Raw genomic sequence first — 21,244 nt, forward strand, 5'->3', positions numbered from 1 at the left:
ACATAATATGAATAACTAACCAGCTATACCTATTCAGGAATGCAAAAACAGAAAAAAATGTCACTATAGAGTTAAAATAAACAAGAGTAAAATAAGAAATTAGTAACAAATAGGTAATTTTCAATCTGCCATTTGAAGGTTGCCATGTGATGCATTATTACTGTTTTGTATGTGCGAGATAATTGTGTAATGCACCATATTAATTACATGGCAAACAAGTGTGCTAGGCAAAACATATTTAGCTTTATAACACTTTTTAATTTCCATAATAGACCATAAACATATACACTGCCAACAAATACAATTAAGCCTTTGCAAATACAGTTAGTATGTACAAGACAATAATGCTGCAAAGCATTGGAAGAATTACATTCTTTAACAATAGTGCCACATTATCTTCATCAATTGTTGAGATATTAATTTTGGGGAAGAAAATTAAAAATACATTTGTTTAAAGAGGTTTCGGCCATAAAGCTAAAAATGTCGAAAAAATTATTTTGAATGTAAACAAAATGGTGCTTCACATAAGTTAAAAGCTGCAATCAATTAATCTGTTGTAATGCTATTCTTTCAACATGTTCTTCTGTGTCTATGTACAATTACAACTGATCTTAGTGCTGGTGTTCTTATTAGCTTGTGTCATGTGTGATAACTTTGCCAGTTACTTTACCATTTAACCTTCCCAAAATGATTACTAGCTTCCCCATTTTCAAACTAAACTATTTGCTGAGTTGATGGCATGATATGAATTGGTTTCATTGTTAGTTATAGTTGCTCTCACTTGCCCATCCCCACATCAAACATACTGAAGCTGCCATTGTACATGGGTTGATTCTAATACAGTTACCTGGTAGATTGGATAGATGCTGGTTTTAACAAAATGTCATTTTTACAAATTGGCTCAATAGCATTTTAGAATTAATCAAATTTCAAAGATTATCTTCCACTTCAGTTTCTTCTAATTTTCATCACTCCTCTCCTACAAGCATGACTCTTTTCTGATGTAAATGTCTAAAGGCATTAGATACTTTCCAATACTTTGTTCAGTGCTTATTCTTCATGGGCTGGATTTTAAGCACCCCTGTCGGTGGATTTGCAGACTGGGGTGCCCGTAAAATACCGTGTGTGCTGTGCTCACCACCTACCTGCCTGTCCCCTGCCACCGCAGCAATTTTACACCGACCGGGGGAGGGGGTGTGGGAGACCATAGGCCAATTGAGGCCCTTAAGTGGCCAGTTAATGCCCACTTAAGGGTCTCATTCCACCACCACTAGGATTTAATCAGCAGTGGGAGTGGCCCATGCCAAATGTCCAGCCTGGCAACTTCTCCTGCACAGGCTGGTAGCGAGCAAGGAAAGGAGGTGCCTCCTTAACAGGTCCCCATGGCCCATATGAGGGCCCTATGCTGGTCTACTTCCTCCCCGGTTCCCTCTCGCCCAGCTTGTCTACCCTGGCCCCCAATCCCTTCGCTGGGCTCTGCTAGCCTGGTCCCGGTGAGAACCATCGCCCCTGCTCCAACCACTCACTGCTTACCATTCAGTTCCTCAGTGTCAGTGACTGGGCCCAGAGAGTTACCAGCCGTTTGATTGGCCGGCAGGTCTCGAAAGCGGGACTTCCTCCTCAGATAGGAGCAAAAGTTTTGCCTCAAGGCAATCAACGTGCCTCCAAGTGTTAAATGCCTGTGAGGTGAGCTGCCGGAGTCCATCCACAACTTAATCGCCCAATCAGAGTCAGGGGGGAGATGAGGGGTGCCCCCATTAAATCTAGGCCCATGTGTGAGCTGAGACAGTGACCATTGGTATACTACTTGAGCATGTGGCAAGTTATAACCAAGTCCAATCACACCCTTATCCAATATCCATATATGCACTTATAACAGTGAGAAGAAATAACACTGTTACTCTTTTGGTTCTAATTGAGAAATAGTGAGACCAATTGGAGCAAAGCATCCCAGCTGTGAAATACAAGTTGGCACACATGACTGAATCTGGGACATATCTGGTACATATGGCTCAACTATTCCACTGCATTAATAAGTTGAATTTCCCAAAAATAATGAGTGCTAATTAAATACACCTTACTTTAAAATACAAACGTGTGAGCGCACTGTATGGGCTTGTAAACCTGTTGATATAAAATTGTTGTAAAATTGTTCATGTTTGGAAGGTAATATTTAGTAATTACAAGCTAAAAAGTCAAAACAGTCTACTTATGGTCCAAAATACATTTGCAAATCCCAGCTGAGTGTTTAACAATGCTCCACAAGAGAAGAATGTCTCTTTACATTTCCTAATTTTCATCCAAGTCTGGATCAAGGTTGACTTCTGTGGTGAGTTTCAGATAAAAGAAACCATAAATAGCCACAAGTAAAATCACAATAGCTGCAATGATGAGTGTCACGTCCTACAAAAAAAACAGATAAATGTTAATATTGAAGAAACATAAGGAAATGTATTATCGTTACAGTTCTTTATCTATGATTTTCCTAATTAAAGTTGCTTAAATTGAGTATTTTAAGAAATAAACAGAAATATATTTTACTTTCAGATGGTAAGAACTAAACCACTTATATCACAAGCTCTCTACATAGATCTGTGCCAAACTACTTACTCAAAGATACAACCACTGAGAAAAACATATACATATCTAGATGATCATTCTGAAAACAATTGTTAGAATGGTTTTTGCAGATTAGTAAATGTAAAAACACATTTGTGAAACCCATATTTCTATGTGAAGATAAAATTAATGATTTTGTGTGCACGCATTAGGAACAAGGAGATTTAATTATTGGCCTAATAGGTTAGGAATTTGTGGGCACATTTCCATCAATAGTCTGCATTCTGATATTTTGTCCTACGATATGTATCTTATTTATTCAATGCCTCTGTAATAAGATTTTAGGCAATGTGGGGAAAAAATAATCTTATTCTGAAACAAATTAATTCTCACTAATAAGTAAAAGTAAATGGAAAACAAACATGAGGTTCACTTCCAAGGACAATACCTGGGTTATACTAAATGAATAATAGCTGGATATTCACTGCAGACAATAAAATGACACCAGTGGTGCACTGTTCTCACCATTTTAGAATCAAACATGCTCCTAATAGAACTGGTGAATTTGAATAAGTTAGTAATTACAGCAATTATTAGGTGCTAAGTAGGAACTTTTTGAATAAATCAGAAAAGTATCATGCTGATTTTTGGGTGGATAGGCACCTAGAACATGAAAATTTAAGTCCGAACATAAACAAATAATTTAATAATAAATCCTGCTGCTAATCTTTTCTTCTAAATATGCATCTGCTGTTTTAACAATTGGGCTACATTATCTTTCATGTAAACTCTAGTATAATTTACGTACTTTAAGCAATTTGATATTTAACCAATGCTGAACTAATAATGACTAACAATATTAATAATTTCACTCTTTATAGTATGCAACAAATTATTTATCAGCATCAGACAAAGCTTATACAGATACATAATTAAGGAAAATCCCATAGGAATAAACAGTATAGTAGCGTAGTGGTTATGTTAGTGGCTAGTAATCCAAAGGCTTGGACTAACTAATGCAGAGAATGCAAGATCCACTCCCACCATTGCAGTTGGGAAGATAAATTCAGCTTTTAAAAAGACAGGAAATACTAACTATCAAGCTGTCCAATTATCAAAAGAAAAACAATGGGGTGAACTTTTCCTAAGACGAGCGGGCTGGTTGGGAGAAGGCGTGGGCGGACGCGCAGCCGATGGCCACCCATCGGCTCCATGCCGCCATTTTACACAGGTGGGCCAATTAAGGCCCACCCTACGTGAATCGCGCTCCCGAGAACTGTGGGAAGGGGCGGGCTGTGGTAGGAGTCCAATGACTGCCGGGTCCAATGGCGACCTATTCAAAAACGGCACAGGCAGCCTTCCAAAGGCTAACACTGATGTTGCACAGGAGGATGTCCAACAGCGCTCTCGGAGAGCAGGCCAGGCGGGAGGGCAAGGCGATGGGGCAGTGTCTCCCTAGATTTTCAGATGAGTGCCTTGCTGCCCTCCTCGGAGGTGGCAGCACGGTGTCCACATCCTTATGCCAAGGGACAGAAGGAGGAGGCCCCCCCATATGACGAAACATGCCTGGGAGGAGGTGGCAGAAAGGGCCACCTCCCACGATGTGGTGAGATGCACCTGGGTGCAGTGCCGCAAGCGGTTCAATGACTTCTTGTGATCGGGAAGGGTGAGTACCATGTTGGCATGGGTCACTTAGCACAGCAGTTAGATTGGCCCCCCATGCAACTCGGAATTTTGTTATTGCATTCATTCATTCACGGCATGTGACCTTCACTGGGTGGGCCAGCATTTATTGACCATGCCTAGCTGCCCCTGAGAGGGTGGTGGTGAGCTGCCTTCTGTATCTGCTGCATGTGGTGCAGGTACACCCACAGTACTGTTTGGGGGAGAGCTCCAGGATCTGGACCTAGACGCAGTGGTGGAGCGCCGAAACATTTCCAAGTCAGGATGCTGACTGACTTGGAGGGGAACTTCCAGGTGGCAGTGTAGCCATCCATCTGCTGCGCTTGTCCCTCTGGGTGGTAGTGCTTGTTGGTTTGGAAGGTCTTAAGAGTGTGAGTGGTGAATGTGATGGAGGTAGCATCTGGGCAAGAGGGTCAGCCCTGGCTGCTTGGAGTGAGTGTATCGCGGCTCCAGGGTCACAAATCAGCTGAGCCCTGCAATGTTTCACTCAGGTGGGGTTGGCCAGGCTGCAATGGCAATCCAGGTACAGGGTGAACTAATCAATGCTCCTCCTTTCAGGAGAAGACCGCACACAATAATGTCGAACGTCAGCAGACTGGCGAAGGGCAGGCCCACCTACTCATACTGACCAGATATGAAAGGGAGGCACTCAAGCTGGAGAGGTGCCATGCGCCCAGGTCTACCGGCTGCGGTGAGGTTGGGGTGCCACTGGGAGGTAAGAGTGCCGTGCACTGAGGTCACAATGTCAGTTAGTGCAAACATTCCAATGTTGACTGTATATAGATTTCAGCATCCAACATGAGTTTCCCATTGATAATGGAAGGAGGAGCGCATCCTGATCCAGGTGCCAGGCAGGCAAATTAACAGTGTAATTACTTTAACTAATCAAATGTTCTGGTTTTTCCTTTCAGCCTCTCTGGAGCACACCCACATGCAGGAGGCAGAGGGACTGCCACTGACCCCTGAGGGCCCAGAAGATATAAACACACCAGCATCACACCCTCTCAGCCAGGCAGGCACCAGCACAGATACCTTCATCTCAGTGGGGATAAGATCGCCGGCTAGTATCTCGGTGCACAGAGGTGAGGGCAGTTTACACTTGCTTAAGATGCAGGCAGAGGCAGAGAGTGCACAGGGCACTGGCAGTCAGGGGACTGCTGGGGACCAGGAACATGCTCAGTCAGTGGCTGATGATGTGCCTCTGGAGTCGTCCCTGAGATGCTGGATGCTAGAAGTCCAATAGGGTGTGCGGGAGGATCTGGCAGCAATACATGAGGGAATCAGTGCCATGGTCTCTGTGATGGAGGAGTCCATGTGGAGCATGAGCAATACAATGACTCCCATGGCCGAGCTCACTGCCTCCTCCATGGAGAGAGTGGCAACTCTCATGTAGAGGCTCCACCAGGAGAACAATCAAGGCTCCCTGGGGATTTGATCGGACCTGCAAGCCCTCACAGCGGCATTGACCTGAGGTGGTCAGTGTCAGTGTGGAAGATGGATGGGACACCCAGTATCCCAGCTAGGTGTCCATCAATCAGTGGTGAGCAGGGAGATCCAAAGCGACCTCACGTTGGCGCATGAGCTGCCTGTCATCTCTGCGGGCTCCTCTCAGGGCGCTACGGATGAGGGTAGCAGCTCCTCCACCCTCTGCCAGTGACCATGGTATCCGATGAGGCTCCGGTGACTGGGGAGATGCCAGCCGTGCCACTGGCCGCTCCCTCCCAGGCGGGGCCAGCACAGGCTCCGCGGGCTAGAGGACGCCCACTAAGGTCATCAAGGCCAACAGGCAGCAGAGTGAGCAGGCTGTCTCAAATGTCGTTGCCAGTGAGGGAGGGAAGCTAGACGTAGCACCCGCAAATGTAAATGTAAATCACCATAGGCACAACATCAGCTTTTCACTGGTGGTTTTCTTTTGCACCCCCTGTTTCAGTTGTTTTTCATTAAGTGTGCTGCTCAACACCTTTTAATGCACTTTCATTTCTGTATGCAAGTATGCAATCATTAAATATTTTAGTTCTCAACAAGCCTCTGGGTGCTTCATTACTTCTGTAGGTGAAGGGGAACCCATGATGTTATGTGTGACTTGTTTGTCATTGAGCTTTATTGACAAGGCACATAGTTAATGTTCCTAAACCAGCAGATGTTGCTCTCAGGTATCGAGTATGGAGCCTGCAACCCTGGCATGTGTTGGAGGTCCATCTGTGGTAGGCTGTGAAGGATCATTGGATCAAAGCCTCCTGGGTGTCCCTGCCTCCCTGGAGGTTGCCCGGGTCAGCGTTTATCCCCTCAGTGTTCTCCTGAGCGTGCTCATCCTCGGACTCACAACTGGACTGCAGCCAGTGCATCTGCGTCTACATCATCTTTCTCCACTGCGTCCCCCCTTTCCAGTGCCAGATTGTGGAGAGCGCAACATGCAACCACTGTCAGCAACACACGATCTCGGGGGTACTGGAGTGTGGCCCCTGAACAGTCCAGGCATCGGCAGCACATCTTAAGAAGTCCGATGATTCTCTCCATCACAGCCCTTGTGGAGGTGTGGCTCCTATTGTACCGCTACTCAGCTTCTGTTCTTGGATGGCGGAGGGACGTCATGAGCCACCTTTTGAGGGGATAGCCCATGTCACCCAGCAGCCATCCATCCAGTCGGGCTGGAGCACTGAAGAGCCTCGGCACCTGGGAGTGTCTCATAATGTAGGCACCATAGGAGCTGCCTGGGTACCTGGCACAGACTTGCAGAATCTGCATGCTATGGTCACACAATATCTGTATGTTCATGGAGTGGAATCCCTTCCTGTCGATGAAGGCTCCCGGCTCACCCACTGATACCTTGATGGCCACATGTTTGTGGTCGATTGCACCCTGGACATGGAGGAACCCAGCAATCACTGCAAATCCTCTGGCTCACTCCACCTGGCTGGCCTCGTCCAAGCAGTAGTGAATGAATGTCAGTGCATGCCTGAACAGGGCGTCTGTCACCAGCTTGACACAACTGTGGACAGCTGATTGGGAGACTCCACAAATGTCACTTACTGACCCCTAGAAAGAGCCGGAGGCATAGAAGTTGAGGGCAGCCGTGACCTCCGATGCCACTGGCATAGGATGTCCACCTACACAGTTGGAGCTGATCTCAGGACTGATCATCTGATAGACAGAGGCCACAGTCTCCCTCGAGAGATGGAGTCTCCTTCAGCACTGAACCTCATACATATTGGAGGTAGCTGCATCAATAAACCCTGGCAGCAGGATAGTGGCATCTTCTGCGGCCCCTTCCGCCTTGCACTCCATGTTGATCCTGCGCCGCTTGTGCCTGCGCCTGTTCTCCCAAAGGTGGCTCCTTGGAGGTTGAATATGAACTCCTGGCCTCCTACCCCTTCTGGCCCTCTCTTCCTCCTCATAGGAAGTGCCTCCAGTGGAGACCACAATCTCCATTCCCAAGCTAAGGGAAAGCTTCCTGAAACCTGCAAGACCCCAAGAATCATGTTTCCTCCAGAGTCCTGACTTGAAGTCTGTTATTCCTGTCAAAGCAGCTCTGAAGAGATTTGAAGTTCTCCTGCTCACACAAGCAAGCAGTAGTAAGTTTATAAAGTAAGTTGCTAACAACTCGCATTCGTGAGCCCACTCACCGCACTTATCCCGCCCGTGGATGAGGTTTTTAAAAATGTGACCTACCTGCCTGCCTGTTGCACACGTGCGATGCACTGAAAATTGAACGAGCTGTGTATTACTGCCTCAATGGCCTTAAGTGGCCCATCAATTAATGGCGGGTGCACCTCGGAAGTCTGAGCATGCCTGCCCTCCGAAATATCGCGATGAAGTCATCACGTGTCATTTTATGCATTGGGCCCACCCCCACATGCTGACAGCAACTTACTGCCCAATTATTTAATTGATATAAAAACAGAAAATGCTGGAAAAGCTCAGCAGGTCAGGCAGCATCTGTGGAGAGAGAAACAGAATTAACATTTCGAGTCTGTCTGGCTCTTCATCATTGTTTTACAAAAAAACAAATCTGCCATCTTTACCAGGCCTGGGCTGTATGTGACTCCAGTTCCACACCAATGTGCTTGACTCTTAACTGCCCTCTATTCTGGCATAACAAACACTCAGTTGCATCAAACTGCTACAAAGAATATTGCTTAAGTGGTCAGCCCACCATCACTTGTTCAGAGAAGTTAGGGATGGACCATAAAGGCTGGTTTTGTCAGCGACACCCACCATCCTAACAATATTTTTTAAATGAAATTATGCTAGAAACTGAACTCAAATATTGTGTCAAAAAAGATGTAACTTTTTTTGCAGAGGGCTTAGCAGCTCCTGTCTCAACGATTGCAAAATTTTTTTGCTCTTGATTAATCTGGCATCTGCAGCATTGTTGCGCTAGTTAGCACTGTCTTTTTCTGAGCTGGATTAGGGGAGGTGAAAAAGAGGTGTAAACTAGAGAAGGAGAGCCATTAATGCACAGGTTTCACATGATGCAATTTGCAGATGGACCTGTAAATAAGCACATAGCCCACCCATCTATCTTTGGGGATAGCCTGTTCAAATGTGCAAATTGGGGTCCTACACCAACTATAGGACCTCACCAGCAATTATTATTTTAGGGTACAAGTGTGTAAAGCACACTCTACTTATTTCCACCAAGGATTGAGTGACCTAACCAGAGGTCCTTAAAGGAACCATTGCAGGCCACTTAAAGATGGGCAAGGGAAATTTTAAGTTTTATTTTTGAATGTTCCTCCTGAACACAAAATCCGGTTTGTTTGAGGAGCACTTTCCAGGCTTTGTTGGTTCCCTCCAGCATGATCTTATCTGCCAAATGTCCTAGCATGGGAGACAATCAATTTCCCGCCATCCCAAAACCAGTAAGCTGCAGCAATTTTTGCAGCTATTTGGAACCTCCAACAATCAAATGCAGCCTGACCTGAAAATGCTTCTGACCTCCCAATATCAACCTTGTGCAGGTGTTGTGGCTGCTCCACGGAGTATATTACATCGTAAAATAACAGTTATAAGTCAGCAAACACAGTCTACATTCTGCATCAATCACATCCCAAAAGCGAAGGAGATAGTTGGCCAGTTAAGGATTTTGTGCTGTTTTGACATTGGGAAGACACTGGTTGGGTGATTATTACCCGTTCTGTATCAAATAATGCCATGGGATCTTTAAATTTATCTGAAGAGGCAAATATGATACCAAATCAGTCGCAGCAGGGTCACTGAATACTTGTAAGGCTGAGGCGGATAGATTCTTGATTGACGAGGGAGTCAAAGGTTATAGGGGGTAGACAGGAAAGTAGAGTTGAGGCCACAATCAAATCATCCTTGATCTTATCAAATGGCAGGCTTGAGGGGCTAAATGGCCTACCCTGCTCCTAATTCACATGTTTGTTTGTTAATCTTTCACCTGAAGCAACGCTGACAATACAGCACTTCTTCAGTACTTCTTCGGAGTGTCTGGCCATAGGAATCAAACTCTCAACTTTCGTTTGGCCCAGAAATAAACATGTTGCTAACTGAGCTAAACAGGTTAATTACTGAGCAAACATGCATGGTCCATTGTAACACTTGAAATAGAAAATGCTAATGTAAAGCAGACTGTATGATCATGTGCATGTATTCAATGCCTTTAAAACTGGGAACACAGCCATCTCTATCACTTAGTGAGAAGAAAGCAGTTTGGGAACTGCACTCCTGATCACTGTGTATGATATGTGTCTTACAGCTCAGTCCTCTGCTCTTCCAGAGATGATCTTATCAATTTCCTCCCCTGAAAGCATCTGCCAGTCTCATCTTCTCCTAGGATGTTAGTTCTGGCAATCATTCCAATTCTACCTCTCCTCTGTTGAAGTGCTATTCATTCTTCTTCTCAGACACCATGATAGTATCTCTCCCCTCCTCCAGGCATCTATGGCTTCGATGTGGAGGGATAATCTGTGAAAAATATTAATTTATGATTTTTAATAGTTCATGTATAAAACTCATTTTTATACAAAGTATATTAGATATAAAATCATTTTCTATTTAAACTAATGGATCAGATAAAAGGGGACAATAAATATGAAAATTATTTTAAAATATATTTAGCTAGTCATTTATATCAAGCTAATCTACTATTGTTATCTGTATATAGTGAATGGAATGAAATGATTTGATTTGGTATACATATATAATCTTACCAGAATCAAAGTAGATGATTGATCTGCAGATTCATCCCTTTTTCTGTTTGTTTTGTACCACTTTGAACCTGACTATACTTCTAAACTCCATGGTAATTTTCTTTACTGCTCTGCATCTCTGGTGATACTGGATATTCCACTAGTTTCTTTTCCATCAACAGTCCAGGAATTTTAACACTCTGATGCTGATTGGCAACACAACAAAGTTCTCCTTTGTTTTAGCAGGCTCCTTTGCCAAATGTTTGAATTTTCATCCCTGTAGAACAGGTTGCTAGAAGACTGCAACATCTAATACTAGAAAAATTCATTAAACATGTTAATAAATGGAAGGCTTCAGGAAGCTGCTGCATTCCAGGGGTGAGGTAAAACGTCAACAAGAATGTCAACTTATCTGCAGGCAAGGCCCAAGCTAAATATTCTCTCTAGCTGACACCAAAGTAAGAGGAGATTTTCTGGAAGCATAGCTTTAATGGGTAGCTCCCAACCAAAAAAACAAAGAGCTAAAAATTCACTGAGGACCATTTTTGCACAATCTGACTCCGCTCATTCCTGCTGAGGCAGACAGGATACAAACTTTGTGTTATCTCCATATTTCCATGATTTCTGCATGCAGTCCAGTGCAACCCATGCTGCTGGCTGGCTGCATGCACAGCCGGGGGACCTAAAAGCATGCGAGGTTAGCACATCTTCCAGCTAACCTCCACCTCCAGCTTTTAAAGGGACTGTCCTCTTAAAGGGAAGCATCACTGAATCAAAGAGGTTGCAGCTGATTGTCACTGCTGCCACTGGAGAGAATGGAAATGAAGCACCAGAGAGCACACGCTGCAGTTCACAAGGGCAACATCGGAAGCCTTAGTCATGGGGGTGAGCAGGAGGAGAGACATGTTTCTATGGGGGACCAGGAGGCCCTCAAGGGCCACTCTGTGAAGGGATGGGAACAGGTGGCAAAGAGGGTCAACTCACTGAGTCCGTTCCCAAGGACCTGGCAGTAGTGCTGATAGAAATGACATCACATGCATGGTCAAGGTTAAAGAATGAATCTTCACATGACATCTCATGCATCACCAACCTCTCACACTGTTCAATGCACCAGATGCCATCACCACTCAGGATTCAGTCCTAATATTCATATACTCCACATCACCCTCACGTATCTTCCAATGATGCCAGCTTCACACCCACCTTTTGCTGCCTCCAGATAGCTCCAGCTATTCAGCTATGGCGTGTACATCACCCAAACATAGTGCTACACAACCATGACAACCTGCCTTCTCTTTTTCAGGTATAGGTGTTAGAAAACACAAGAGCACAGCACAAAACCAATGGGAACCAGGCAAGTGCCTTTACCCCCTGAACTTTATGGAGTAGATGTTGCTCTGTATCATGGGGCTGGATGCGACAGAGCCTGCAGTATCCAGCATCGCCAAGAACATTCAGAATTATGCAATGTTACTACTGTATGTCCCTTCTTAACTCCCACTTCAGCAGATGGGGTGTGACCACAGACCTCTTGCTTTAAACCCACCCCACTTCCCACACTCCAAACCTCCCCTTCTGATTTTTTTCTTTTAAATACACAAGAACTGCCGCATACCCAGCCACAGCAAGTCCATGAGGAACAGAGAGGGCTGCACGGACCTTTGTTGAAGAATCACCGTCACTTGATGTTGAACGTGGTGAGTCACCAGGCACAAATGGGCTGAAGTTAGGCAAGGAGAAAGGTTATCTTGTTTGCCAGCTCTCTGGATGGTGAGGTTGTAGATGAGTTCTGCTGCAGGAGACACAGATGAGGACTCGATGGGGTAGCGTAGAGGAGAATGCCCATTAACATGCACACTGAGATGCTTGAAGTATTGGTACTCTCACTGTCGAGGAGCATGGAGAAGTCTGGTTTTAACACGGCAAAAGACATCATGCCCATCCTTTCCACATGGAAGTGATGGCAAATTCCACGTCATCACTTGCGGAACCAGTTGTGATGCAGCATTGCTGGTTACTGACTCAGCTTCCACTAAAGCAAGATAAAAGCCACCCATTGTCTCAGTGCTGCAGTGAAAGCTGAGGCAGGGGTCATGAGATCCATGTTTGCGGCCATTCACGCTCAAGTTGCACTCATCATTGCTGAGAAACACAGTGCTCAAAGTGAACATGCAGGCTCTCAAAGCAGTCCAGCCATCTGTGCTCCAGCAGATTATTAGGATTGATGAGGTACTGCCCCATAGGAGTGATAGTGGAATCATGGAACATGAACCTACTGTCCTCTCTCAGGGTGACAGCAGTCGTCCTCCCAACACTGCCCTTGCTATTGCCCCTTAGCCAGCCAACCAGCCAGCCCAGACTGCATTACCTAAGCCAAGGTGGTACACTCTGAATCCAAGTCCTCGAGGCCTAGAGCTGCCTAAGAGTATCCTGCAAGACCATCTACAGTCTTCCCCAGTGCAAGTTAGCAGCCTTCCACAGCAACACTGCAGCCACTGGAGTGTAACATTGCATTGGCAAAGGCACTTGCAAAACAGGCACTAAGGGAATGCACAAGGGCCAATAGTTCAGTTTTGTTTTTATTATTTTATTAATTTATATAATTTTGTTTATATAATTGAATGTGCTGTTGGATAAAGGTGTTAATTGAAGAGTTTTTGTTGGTAGCTTTTAATGTAGAATGTTAGCCAAGGGAATGTTGTGAGACATCTCAGATGGATGTAACGGTGGGGAATGAATTATCCATGGTGTTAAAGGGAAGTTGTTCTATGGGAACTGGAGTCTGAGCAGGGGCCATGGCATCCTGGATGCATTCTCCCTCCTTCCTTCTCGTCCTCCTCCAGAAGTGGCTCCAGATGCTTGGTGGTAATGCCTGGGCCCATGGGATGACGATACAGTGGAGGATGGAACAGACCATTATGATCTTGAACACCCATTCCAGTGAGTATAGGAGAGCTACCCTCCAGTGGTTCTTCTCTGAAGCGAGCTGCAACAGATCGATGGTCTGCTCTACAATGTTTCTGGTAGTTCCATGATACTCATTATATGCCTGCCTCCCTCATGTGGTTGGGTGGAGGGGAAGGGTCATCAGCCACATGTAACTTTGTCCCTGAGCAGCCACACTCAGACTGTGGAGGTGCGAAGCTGGCATGAACAGCAGACTGCCTCAGAATGAAGGTATTGTGGCTGCAGCCAGAATAGCAGTCATTCACTGTGCATTAACTGAGCGGTAGCCCTTGCAATTCTATACCTCTCCCTGTCGACATGGGTTGCCCAGAAAGCCATGTGCCTGCTGTCAATGTTGCCCTACACCATCAGGAATACCACCAACCTGGCAAATCCGTATGCCGTCTCATCCTGCATCACACACTGGGGGAGAAAACAGTGTATTCACTTTCCTGGCATAAATGGCCTTTGTTACCTCCCGGATGAATCCATGTTCTTTAAAAACCCATGGAGGGTGGACCTTCTGTGGAGAGCCCTACAACTTCTCCTTCTACGTAAATTTCCCCTCTCTCGACGTTCGACTCCATTTCTCAGTCATGTTGTAGACCAAGAAGCACTGCAACCACAGCCCCCAAAGCTTGTGCAGTGTTGGATCACCAAATCCTCTGGGTTCCCTGAATGCATGCAGTAGCTCACCACAAAACCTCCAGTCACAGCACTTCCGCTAATTTGCAACAGTGGAAGAAGTCAAAAGCACTTCATGTACAAATTTGATGCCTGGCCCTTTAAATAACACAAGTTTGGGGCAGGGCAGTCACTCAAGCTGCTGAACCCCTGTTCAGATGAGAGTGATTGGCACAGGATTTCACGACACATCTGCAGACCAAGTTTATGAAACTGTTGTGAAATCAGCTGGAATGGCTGATTATCATGACGCTCTCCTCATGCTTCTGGTGTACAAACAGTACGCCCATGATAACACACTTGCCTGTACATGTGCGACATGTGGTTTACAATCGGAAATGGCTGGAAGCATGGCCCACACCATTTTCAGCCTTCAGGTAGCACCAGCACCAGGGGCGCAAAGAAGTCTAATTTTGTGGCCAATGAGTTTGAATCACATCTGGGACTAATATTTGAACAAGTGTGCCATCTCTGGGAAAGTTTTGCCTGTTGTCAATTGTGTTACTCACTGGAACACAGCAGGACATTGGAATACTCCTCAACTTGGAAAAGGGCGAGGGCCTAGTTTTAAAATAAGAAATGGCAGGAGAAATCCTATCTGGCTCATTTTGAACTGGCACAGGTGGCTGTCAAAAAAAAAAGTGATCTGGACCATTTTATAGTGTAAGCAGAGGAACTGAGGTTATAGAAGAGAGTAGGGAGCAGATAAATAGAAAATAATTACAAGATCTGAAGCATTTTTTTTTTGTCTTGCAGCATCGCCAAAAATATACTGGTTAAATTAATTCACATAAGCGCAGTATAATTTTTAACTATTAGAATGTTTATGCCCATTTATGGACAGTTTATCTATAACAAAAACATCTGCAGACAGTTTAAGAGGCTTTTTTTGTTCTAATCGCAACATTCGTACATCTCAAGAGGCTAAGACTGTGCAAGAGAGCTTCCACTTATTTTCCTGTATCCACAGCTGTGCTCACAGACCCATCTGGCCACACAGCTACTAATCTTAACAGGATGTAATAAACAAGTGACACACAACTGTAAGCTCCATCTGGTGAGGCCAGTGGACAGCAGGACTGTTTGAAATAACCATTGCTATCCCTAGCTGCATTAGTATGGTCATATCCAACATTTTTGCCTTTCCTTCTGGGGAGGCTTCCTAAGATCATTACTGCCTAGTCTAAACTTTAATACCAAATGTGGACCTTTTTGTGGTGGCAGGGTGACAAAAACTTTAGCATGGAAGGTAATGCATTTTTGTGCAAGTATTACCCTATAAGACCAGACTGTACATTATTGCGGGTTGCTGCTTTTATCATCTTAAAGAATGTTTCTATAAAACCAAAATTAAACCACCATTCCTTAGGGAGTCTTAGGATTCTGCTAACATTTTCATACCTCTTTATCCATGATGAAATATCTATTCACCACCAGATACAACAGACTGGCTCTGTAGCCCCACAAGAGAACATTAAATCTGGAGCCAAGCACACAAGTAAATTTTGGGCAAATACATGGACCAAAGGCATTTATCATAGTTTCCTGCAGCAGTGAGATGGTCTGTAGGAACCCTTTGACCTGTAACATTTTCTGCTAGGAGCTACCCTAACACTTTAAGAAATTAGGGATACTTACTGAAGTGACAGTCTTTCTCTTGTGATGATGTGTTTTCTTTGTTTGAAGAATTTTCTGCTGCGACGCTTATCTCCACCAAGGGCTGGATTCTTTGCCAAGATAACACATCAAGCCTTGGATTAAAGTGTTACTTCAAAGAAGGTGCAGTTGGTGAACTACGGTCAATCTGCCACTGCACCTAAATTCAGAGGCCTAGATATTCAACTTGCCACGCAGGTGTAACATTGATGTTGTGAATCTGCTGCTGATTTCACAGCCAATTTCTGTAATGGGCAACTGATGCCATGCCAGTTTCAAGACTCAGTGACAGACTGACACTCCAGTGCAGTACTGAGGGAGTGTTGCACTATCAGAGGTGCTGTCTTTCAAATGAGACGTTAAAACTGAGATGCTGTTTGCTTTCTCACGTGGATGTAAAAGATCCCATGGCACTGTTTCGAAGAGCAGGAGAGTTATCACCAGTGTTCCGGCCAATATTTAACTCGATTCAGTCAACATCACAAAAACAGATTATCTTGCTTTGTGCAAATTGGCTGCCATGTTTCCTACATTACAAAAGTAATTCATTGACTTTGGGATAGCCAGTGGTCATTAAAGGAACTACATAAATGCAAGTCTTTCTTTCTTTTAACCATAAAACACAATGTGAGCCCAGAAAGGAGGAGGTCGCATCTCCTCTTTGTATAAAATTAGATGGATGTGGTGGTGTTAGCAAAGCTGCCCAACCCTAGTTGTCCTCAGAAGGTGGTGTGGGCGATTAGGGTTGAACCTTTGCCATCTTTGTGGTGATGGTCCTCTCACAACGGCGTAAGGTAATGAATTACAGGATATTAACCTAGCCAAAATACATTCCCAAGACAGGATGGTGTGGGACTTTTTAAAAATTCTTTCATTGGGTATCGGCGTCACTGGGAAGGCAAGCATTTGTTACCCATCCCTAACTGCCCTTGAACTGACCTTGCTAGGTCATTTCAGAGGGCAGTTAAGAGTCAACCACATTGCTGCGGGTCTGGAGTTACATGTGGGCCAGACCAACTAATGCCCTACAGGGCATTAGTGAGCCAGATGGGCTTTTATGACAATCGATGATAGTTGCATAGTCACTAACACTGAGACTAACTTTATATTCCAGATTTATTAACTGAATTCAAATTCTACCAGCTGCCATGGTGGGATTTGAACCCATGTCCCCAGAGCATTAGACTGGGTCTCTGGATTGCTAGTCCAGTGACATTAACACTAGGCCGCCATCTCTGAAAGGGAACTTTAAGATAACTGAATTTCCATATATTGTTGCTCTTGTCCTTTTTGGTGATCAAGTCACGTGGGAAGGAAAGGTTCTGTTGAACTGAGCTTGGTGAGTGCTGCCAAACTCCTTAGTGCTGCCTCAGTGCATCACTGATGAAGAATAAGGTGTTTAGTAGCACGTCCACCCATTAAGTGAATGATCTTAGAAGAAGTGAAATTTCTTGCAAATATCCAGGTCAGTCATGAGTATTCCATCACACTCATGACTGGACCTTGTCGTTGATGGGGAGGCTTTGAGGAGTCAGAAGGTGAGCCATTCCTCAAATAGCTTAGTCTTCTACTATGCTCTTGTAGTCACAATGCTGATCTGTTCCTGATCAATGGTGACCTCCAAGGTATTGATCATGAGAAGTCAGTAATAGTAGCATCACTGAAGGTTTGGGGAAATGTTTGGGCTTTTTCTTGATGGAGATAATCATTGCCTGTAATTTATCTGGTGCAAATGTTATCCATTATTTGTCAACAAATGTTATCCTATTTCTGCTGGCATGAGCTTCTTCAATATTATCTATTGTGCAAGAGCTTAATCAATCAATCAATAATCAATCAATACACCTTAATTTTCCCAACAGAAATTTGCTTCGGTGCTATTGCTTATGCATTACCAAAATTAAAAAGAGGGGATTACATCAACAATACCTCAACCCACGTTAATATAGTGCAGTGCCAACGTCACAGCCAAAAAATAGAATAAAGAGAGGGGAAAATAGGGAATGAGTCTTAGGTCTTCATGCTCCCTTACCAGCAATGAACACAGATGTGGCTTTGTCCTCCAAACTGTATCCAGCATTGGTGGTGTACTTGGAATGGAGATGAGGCAAAATATTGAGTTCTGGGAAGCTCTCTGATCACGGATAGCGATGGCCCGTTGCCAGATACTTGGCCAACCTTGAAATCCTGCTATTCCTCTGTTCCGGAAATTTCCAGGCTGAGGCGACTGCCTGCTTTTGTTGGTCCTGCCCACTCTTGTACAGAGATATTCCTCAACTCCCTGTTGAGTGGCAACGTCTCCAGCTCACCTCCCAGGACATGCAGTTGCAGATCCGGTGCCAATCTGTAGAGGTGAGGCGGGAAAGGGGGGTTGGGGGAGATGACCAATGCACTGGACAGCTTCCCCCCTCCCTGAGTTACAGCTGATATAGCCATGCTGAACCAGGCCACTCCAGAACGACCAGAGGCTGTTCTGGAGGCTTCATCATCCTATTCACACCGAGGCCTCTCTCCAATTGCCACCATCTTAAAACATTGCAAAGAAAATTGTACAAACAAGCAAAAAGCTGAATCCTGGCCGAAAAAGTAAGTTTGGCTGACGCTGCTTCCTGAAGAACTAATGCATTGATATCCTGGGGCTGCAATGATCAGACTCTTACAATCATAACCAATTACTTTTGTGTCAGTTATGACTCCAGATTTTGGAGGATTTCCCTTTGATCCCGCTCCCTCTGTTAATCTCAGTTTTCCTTGGTGCTGTACTCTATCAAATGTTGCCCTGATTTTGAGGACAGCTACACTCACCTCATGAAACTAAAAAATGTCGATTGACAACTGGAGCCAAAGGACTTATATTCCTAGCAATTCCTAGTTTATAAACTCATATATACACACCACATCACCAACTAATGATCATAACTTGTTTTAAAAATGGGCTGCCTATATTACAGTTAAAGTAGATTTAATCAGGAATAACAAAAAGAGTATACCCCCAAAAAAGCAATTGTTCTAATTAAACATCTTTTTATAATGGATTGAGATACAGTTATTAGTTTAAAGCAGTGCTCATGTTTGACCATCACTTTTGGCCACAGAAAAATGTAACCAATCAACATCAATAGGTACATAAAACCATAAGACGGGAGCAGAATTTAGGCCAATCGGCTCAACGACTCCACTCCGTCATTCAATCATGGCTGATAGGTTTCTCAACCCCATTCTCCTGCCTTCTCCCTGTAACCATTGATCCTCTTAACAATCAAGAACCTATCCATCTCGGTCTTAAATACACTCAATGACCTGGCGTCCGCAGCCTTCTGTGGCAATGATTCCATAGATTCACCACTCTCTGGCTAAAGTTTCTCCTCATCTCTGTTCTAAAATGTCTTCCCTTTACTCTGAGGCTATGCCCTCTGGTCCTAGTCTCTCCTACTATTGGGAACATCTTCCCCATGTTCACTCTATACAGGCTTTTCAGTATTCTGTAAGTTTCAATCAGATCCCCCCTCATCCTTCAAAACTCCATCAAGTATAGACCCAGAGTCCTCAAACGTTCCTCATGTGTTAAGCCTTTCATTCCTGAGATCATTCTCGTGAACCTCCTCTGGACCCTCTCCAGGGCCAGCACATCCTTCCTGAGATACGTGGCCCAAAATTGCTCACAATATTCTAAATGTGGTCTGACCAGAGCCTTATAAAGCCTCAGCAGCATAACCCTGCTTTTATATTCTAGTCCTCTAGAAATAAATGCCAACATTGCATTTGCTTTCCTAACTACCGACTCAACCTGCAAGTTAACCTTAAGAGAATCCTGGACTAGGACTCCCAAGTCCCTTTGCACTCCAGATTTCTGAATTCTCTCCCCATTTAGAAAATAGTCCATGCTTCTATTCTTCCTACCAAAGTGCAGGACCTCACACTTCCCCACGTTGTATTCCATCTGCCACTTCTTTGCCTATTCTCCTAACCTGTCCAAATCCTTATGCAGCCTCCCCGCCTCCTCAATACTACCTGTCCCTCTACCTATCTTTGTATCATCTGCAAACTTAGCTAGGATGCCCTCAGTTCCTTCATCTAGATCATTAATGTATAAAGTGAAAAGTTGTGGTCCCAAGACTGACCCCTGTGGAACTCCACTAGTCACCGGCCGCCATCCTGAAAAGGACCCCCATATCCCCACTCTCTGCCTCCTGCCAGACAGCCAATCTTCTATCCATGCCAGTACCTTGCCTCTAACACCCTGGGCTGTTATCTTACTGAGCAGCCTCCTGTGCGGCACCTTGTCAAAGGCCTTCTGAAAGTCCAAGTAGATAACATCCATTGGCTCTCCTTTGTCTAACCTACTCATTACCTCCTCAAAGAATTCTAACAGATTTGTCAGGCATGACCTCCCCTTGATGAAACCATGCTGATTTTGCCCGATTTTACCATGTACTTCCAAGTATTCTGAAATCTCATCCTTAATAATGGACTCTAAAATCTTACCAACGACCGATGTCAGGCTAATCGGCCTGTAATTTCCCGTCTTTTGCCTCACTCCCTTCTTAAACGGGGGGTTACATTAGCGATTTTCCAATCCTCTGGGACCCTCCCTGACTTGAGTGATTCCTGAAAGATCACCACTGACGCTTCCACTATCTCTTCAGCTATCTCCTTCAGAACTCTGGGGCGTGATCCATCTGGCCCAGGTGATTTATCCACCTTCAGACCTTTCAGTTTTCCTAGCACCTTCTCCTTGGTAATGGCCACCATACTCACCTCTGCCCCCCGACTCTCTTGAACTTTGGGGATGTCACTCGTGTCTTCCACTGTGTAGACTGACGCAAAGTACCTATTCAGTTCCTCCACCATTTCTTTGTTCCCCACTACCACTTCTCCAGCGGCATTTTCCAGCGGCCCAATGTCCAATTTTGCCTCTCTCTTACCCTTTATATATCTAAAAAAAAAAACTCTTGCAATCTTCTTTTATATTACTGGCTAGTTTACCCTCATATTTAATCTTCTCCCTCCTTATTTCTTTTTTACTTGTCCTCTGTTGGTCTTTGTAGGCTTCCCAATCCCCTGGTTTCCCACTGCTCTTCGCCGCATTGTATGCTTTCTCTTTAGCTTTTCTGCTGTCCTTGACTTCCCTTGTCAGCCATGGTTGCCTCGTCCTCCCTTTAGTCTGCTTCTTCTTCCTAGGGATGAATTTTTGCTGTGTCTCCCAAATTACTCCCAGAAACTCCTGCCATTACTGTTCCACTGTCTTTCCTGCTAGGCTCATCTCCCAGTCAATTCTGGCCAGCTCCTCCCTCATGCCTCTGTAGTTGCCTTTATTCAACTGTATACCATTACATCTGATTCCAGCTTTTTCCTCTCAAATTGCAGCATTAGACCAGACAGCACCAAATGTGTTGAAATGATTGTACTTAACCAAAGTGGAAGAGAGCAACCCAAATACACTGATATCATAGATTCTGGACATTTTTTTTCACAAAAGGTGAGGTGCTGCTGGGCAGTAGATAATTTGTGGCCAGAGTCTATTCTTGCAGCAGGGCTAATGAATGTGCAGATGTTGTTTC

The 21,244-nt window shown here is 44.6% G+C and overlaps 1 protein-coding gene across 1 annotated transcript in view; it reads right to left on the minus strand.

Moving 5' to 3' along the window:
- Positions 1–237: 237 nt before the first annotated feature.
- Positions 238–21,244, minus strand: part of triqk (triple QxxK/R motif containing) — a 101,169-nt gene continuing 80,162 nt past the window's right edge. Inside the window, exon 4 of the mRNA XM_041189008.1 lies at positions 238–2,403. Coding sequence (XP_041044942.1) covers positions 2,290–2,403 — 114 coding nt within the window. The 3' untranslated portion in view covers positions 238–2,289. The remainder of the gene's footprint in view (positions 2,404–21,244) is intronic.

Source organism: Carcharodon carcharias, chromosome 6 (genome assembly GCF_017639515.1).
Source record: "Carcharodon carcharias isolate sCarCar2 chromosome 6, sCarCar2.pri, whole genome shotgun sequence".
Classification (NCBI taxonomy): Eukaryota; Metazoa; Chordata; class Chondrichthyes; order Lamniformes; family Lamnidae; genus Carcharodon; species Carcharodon carcharias.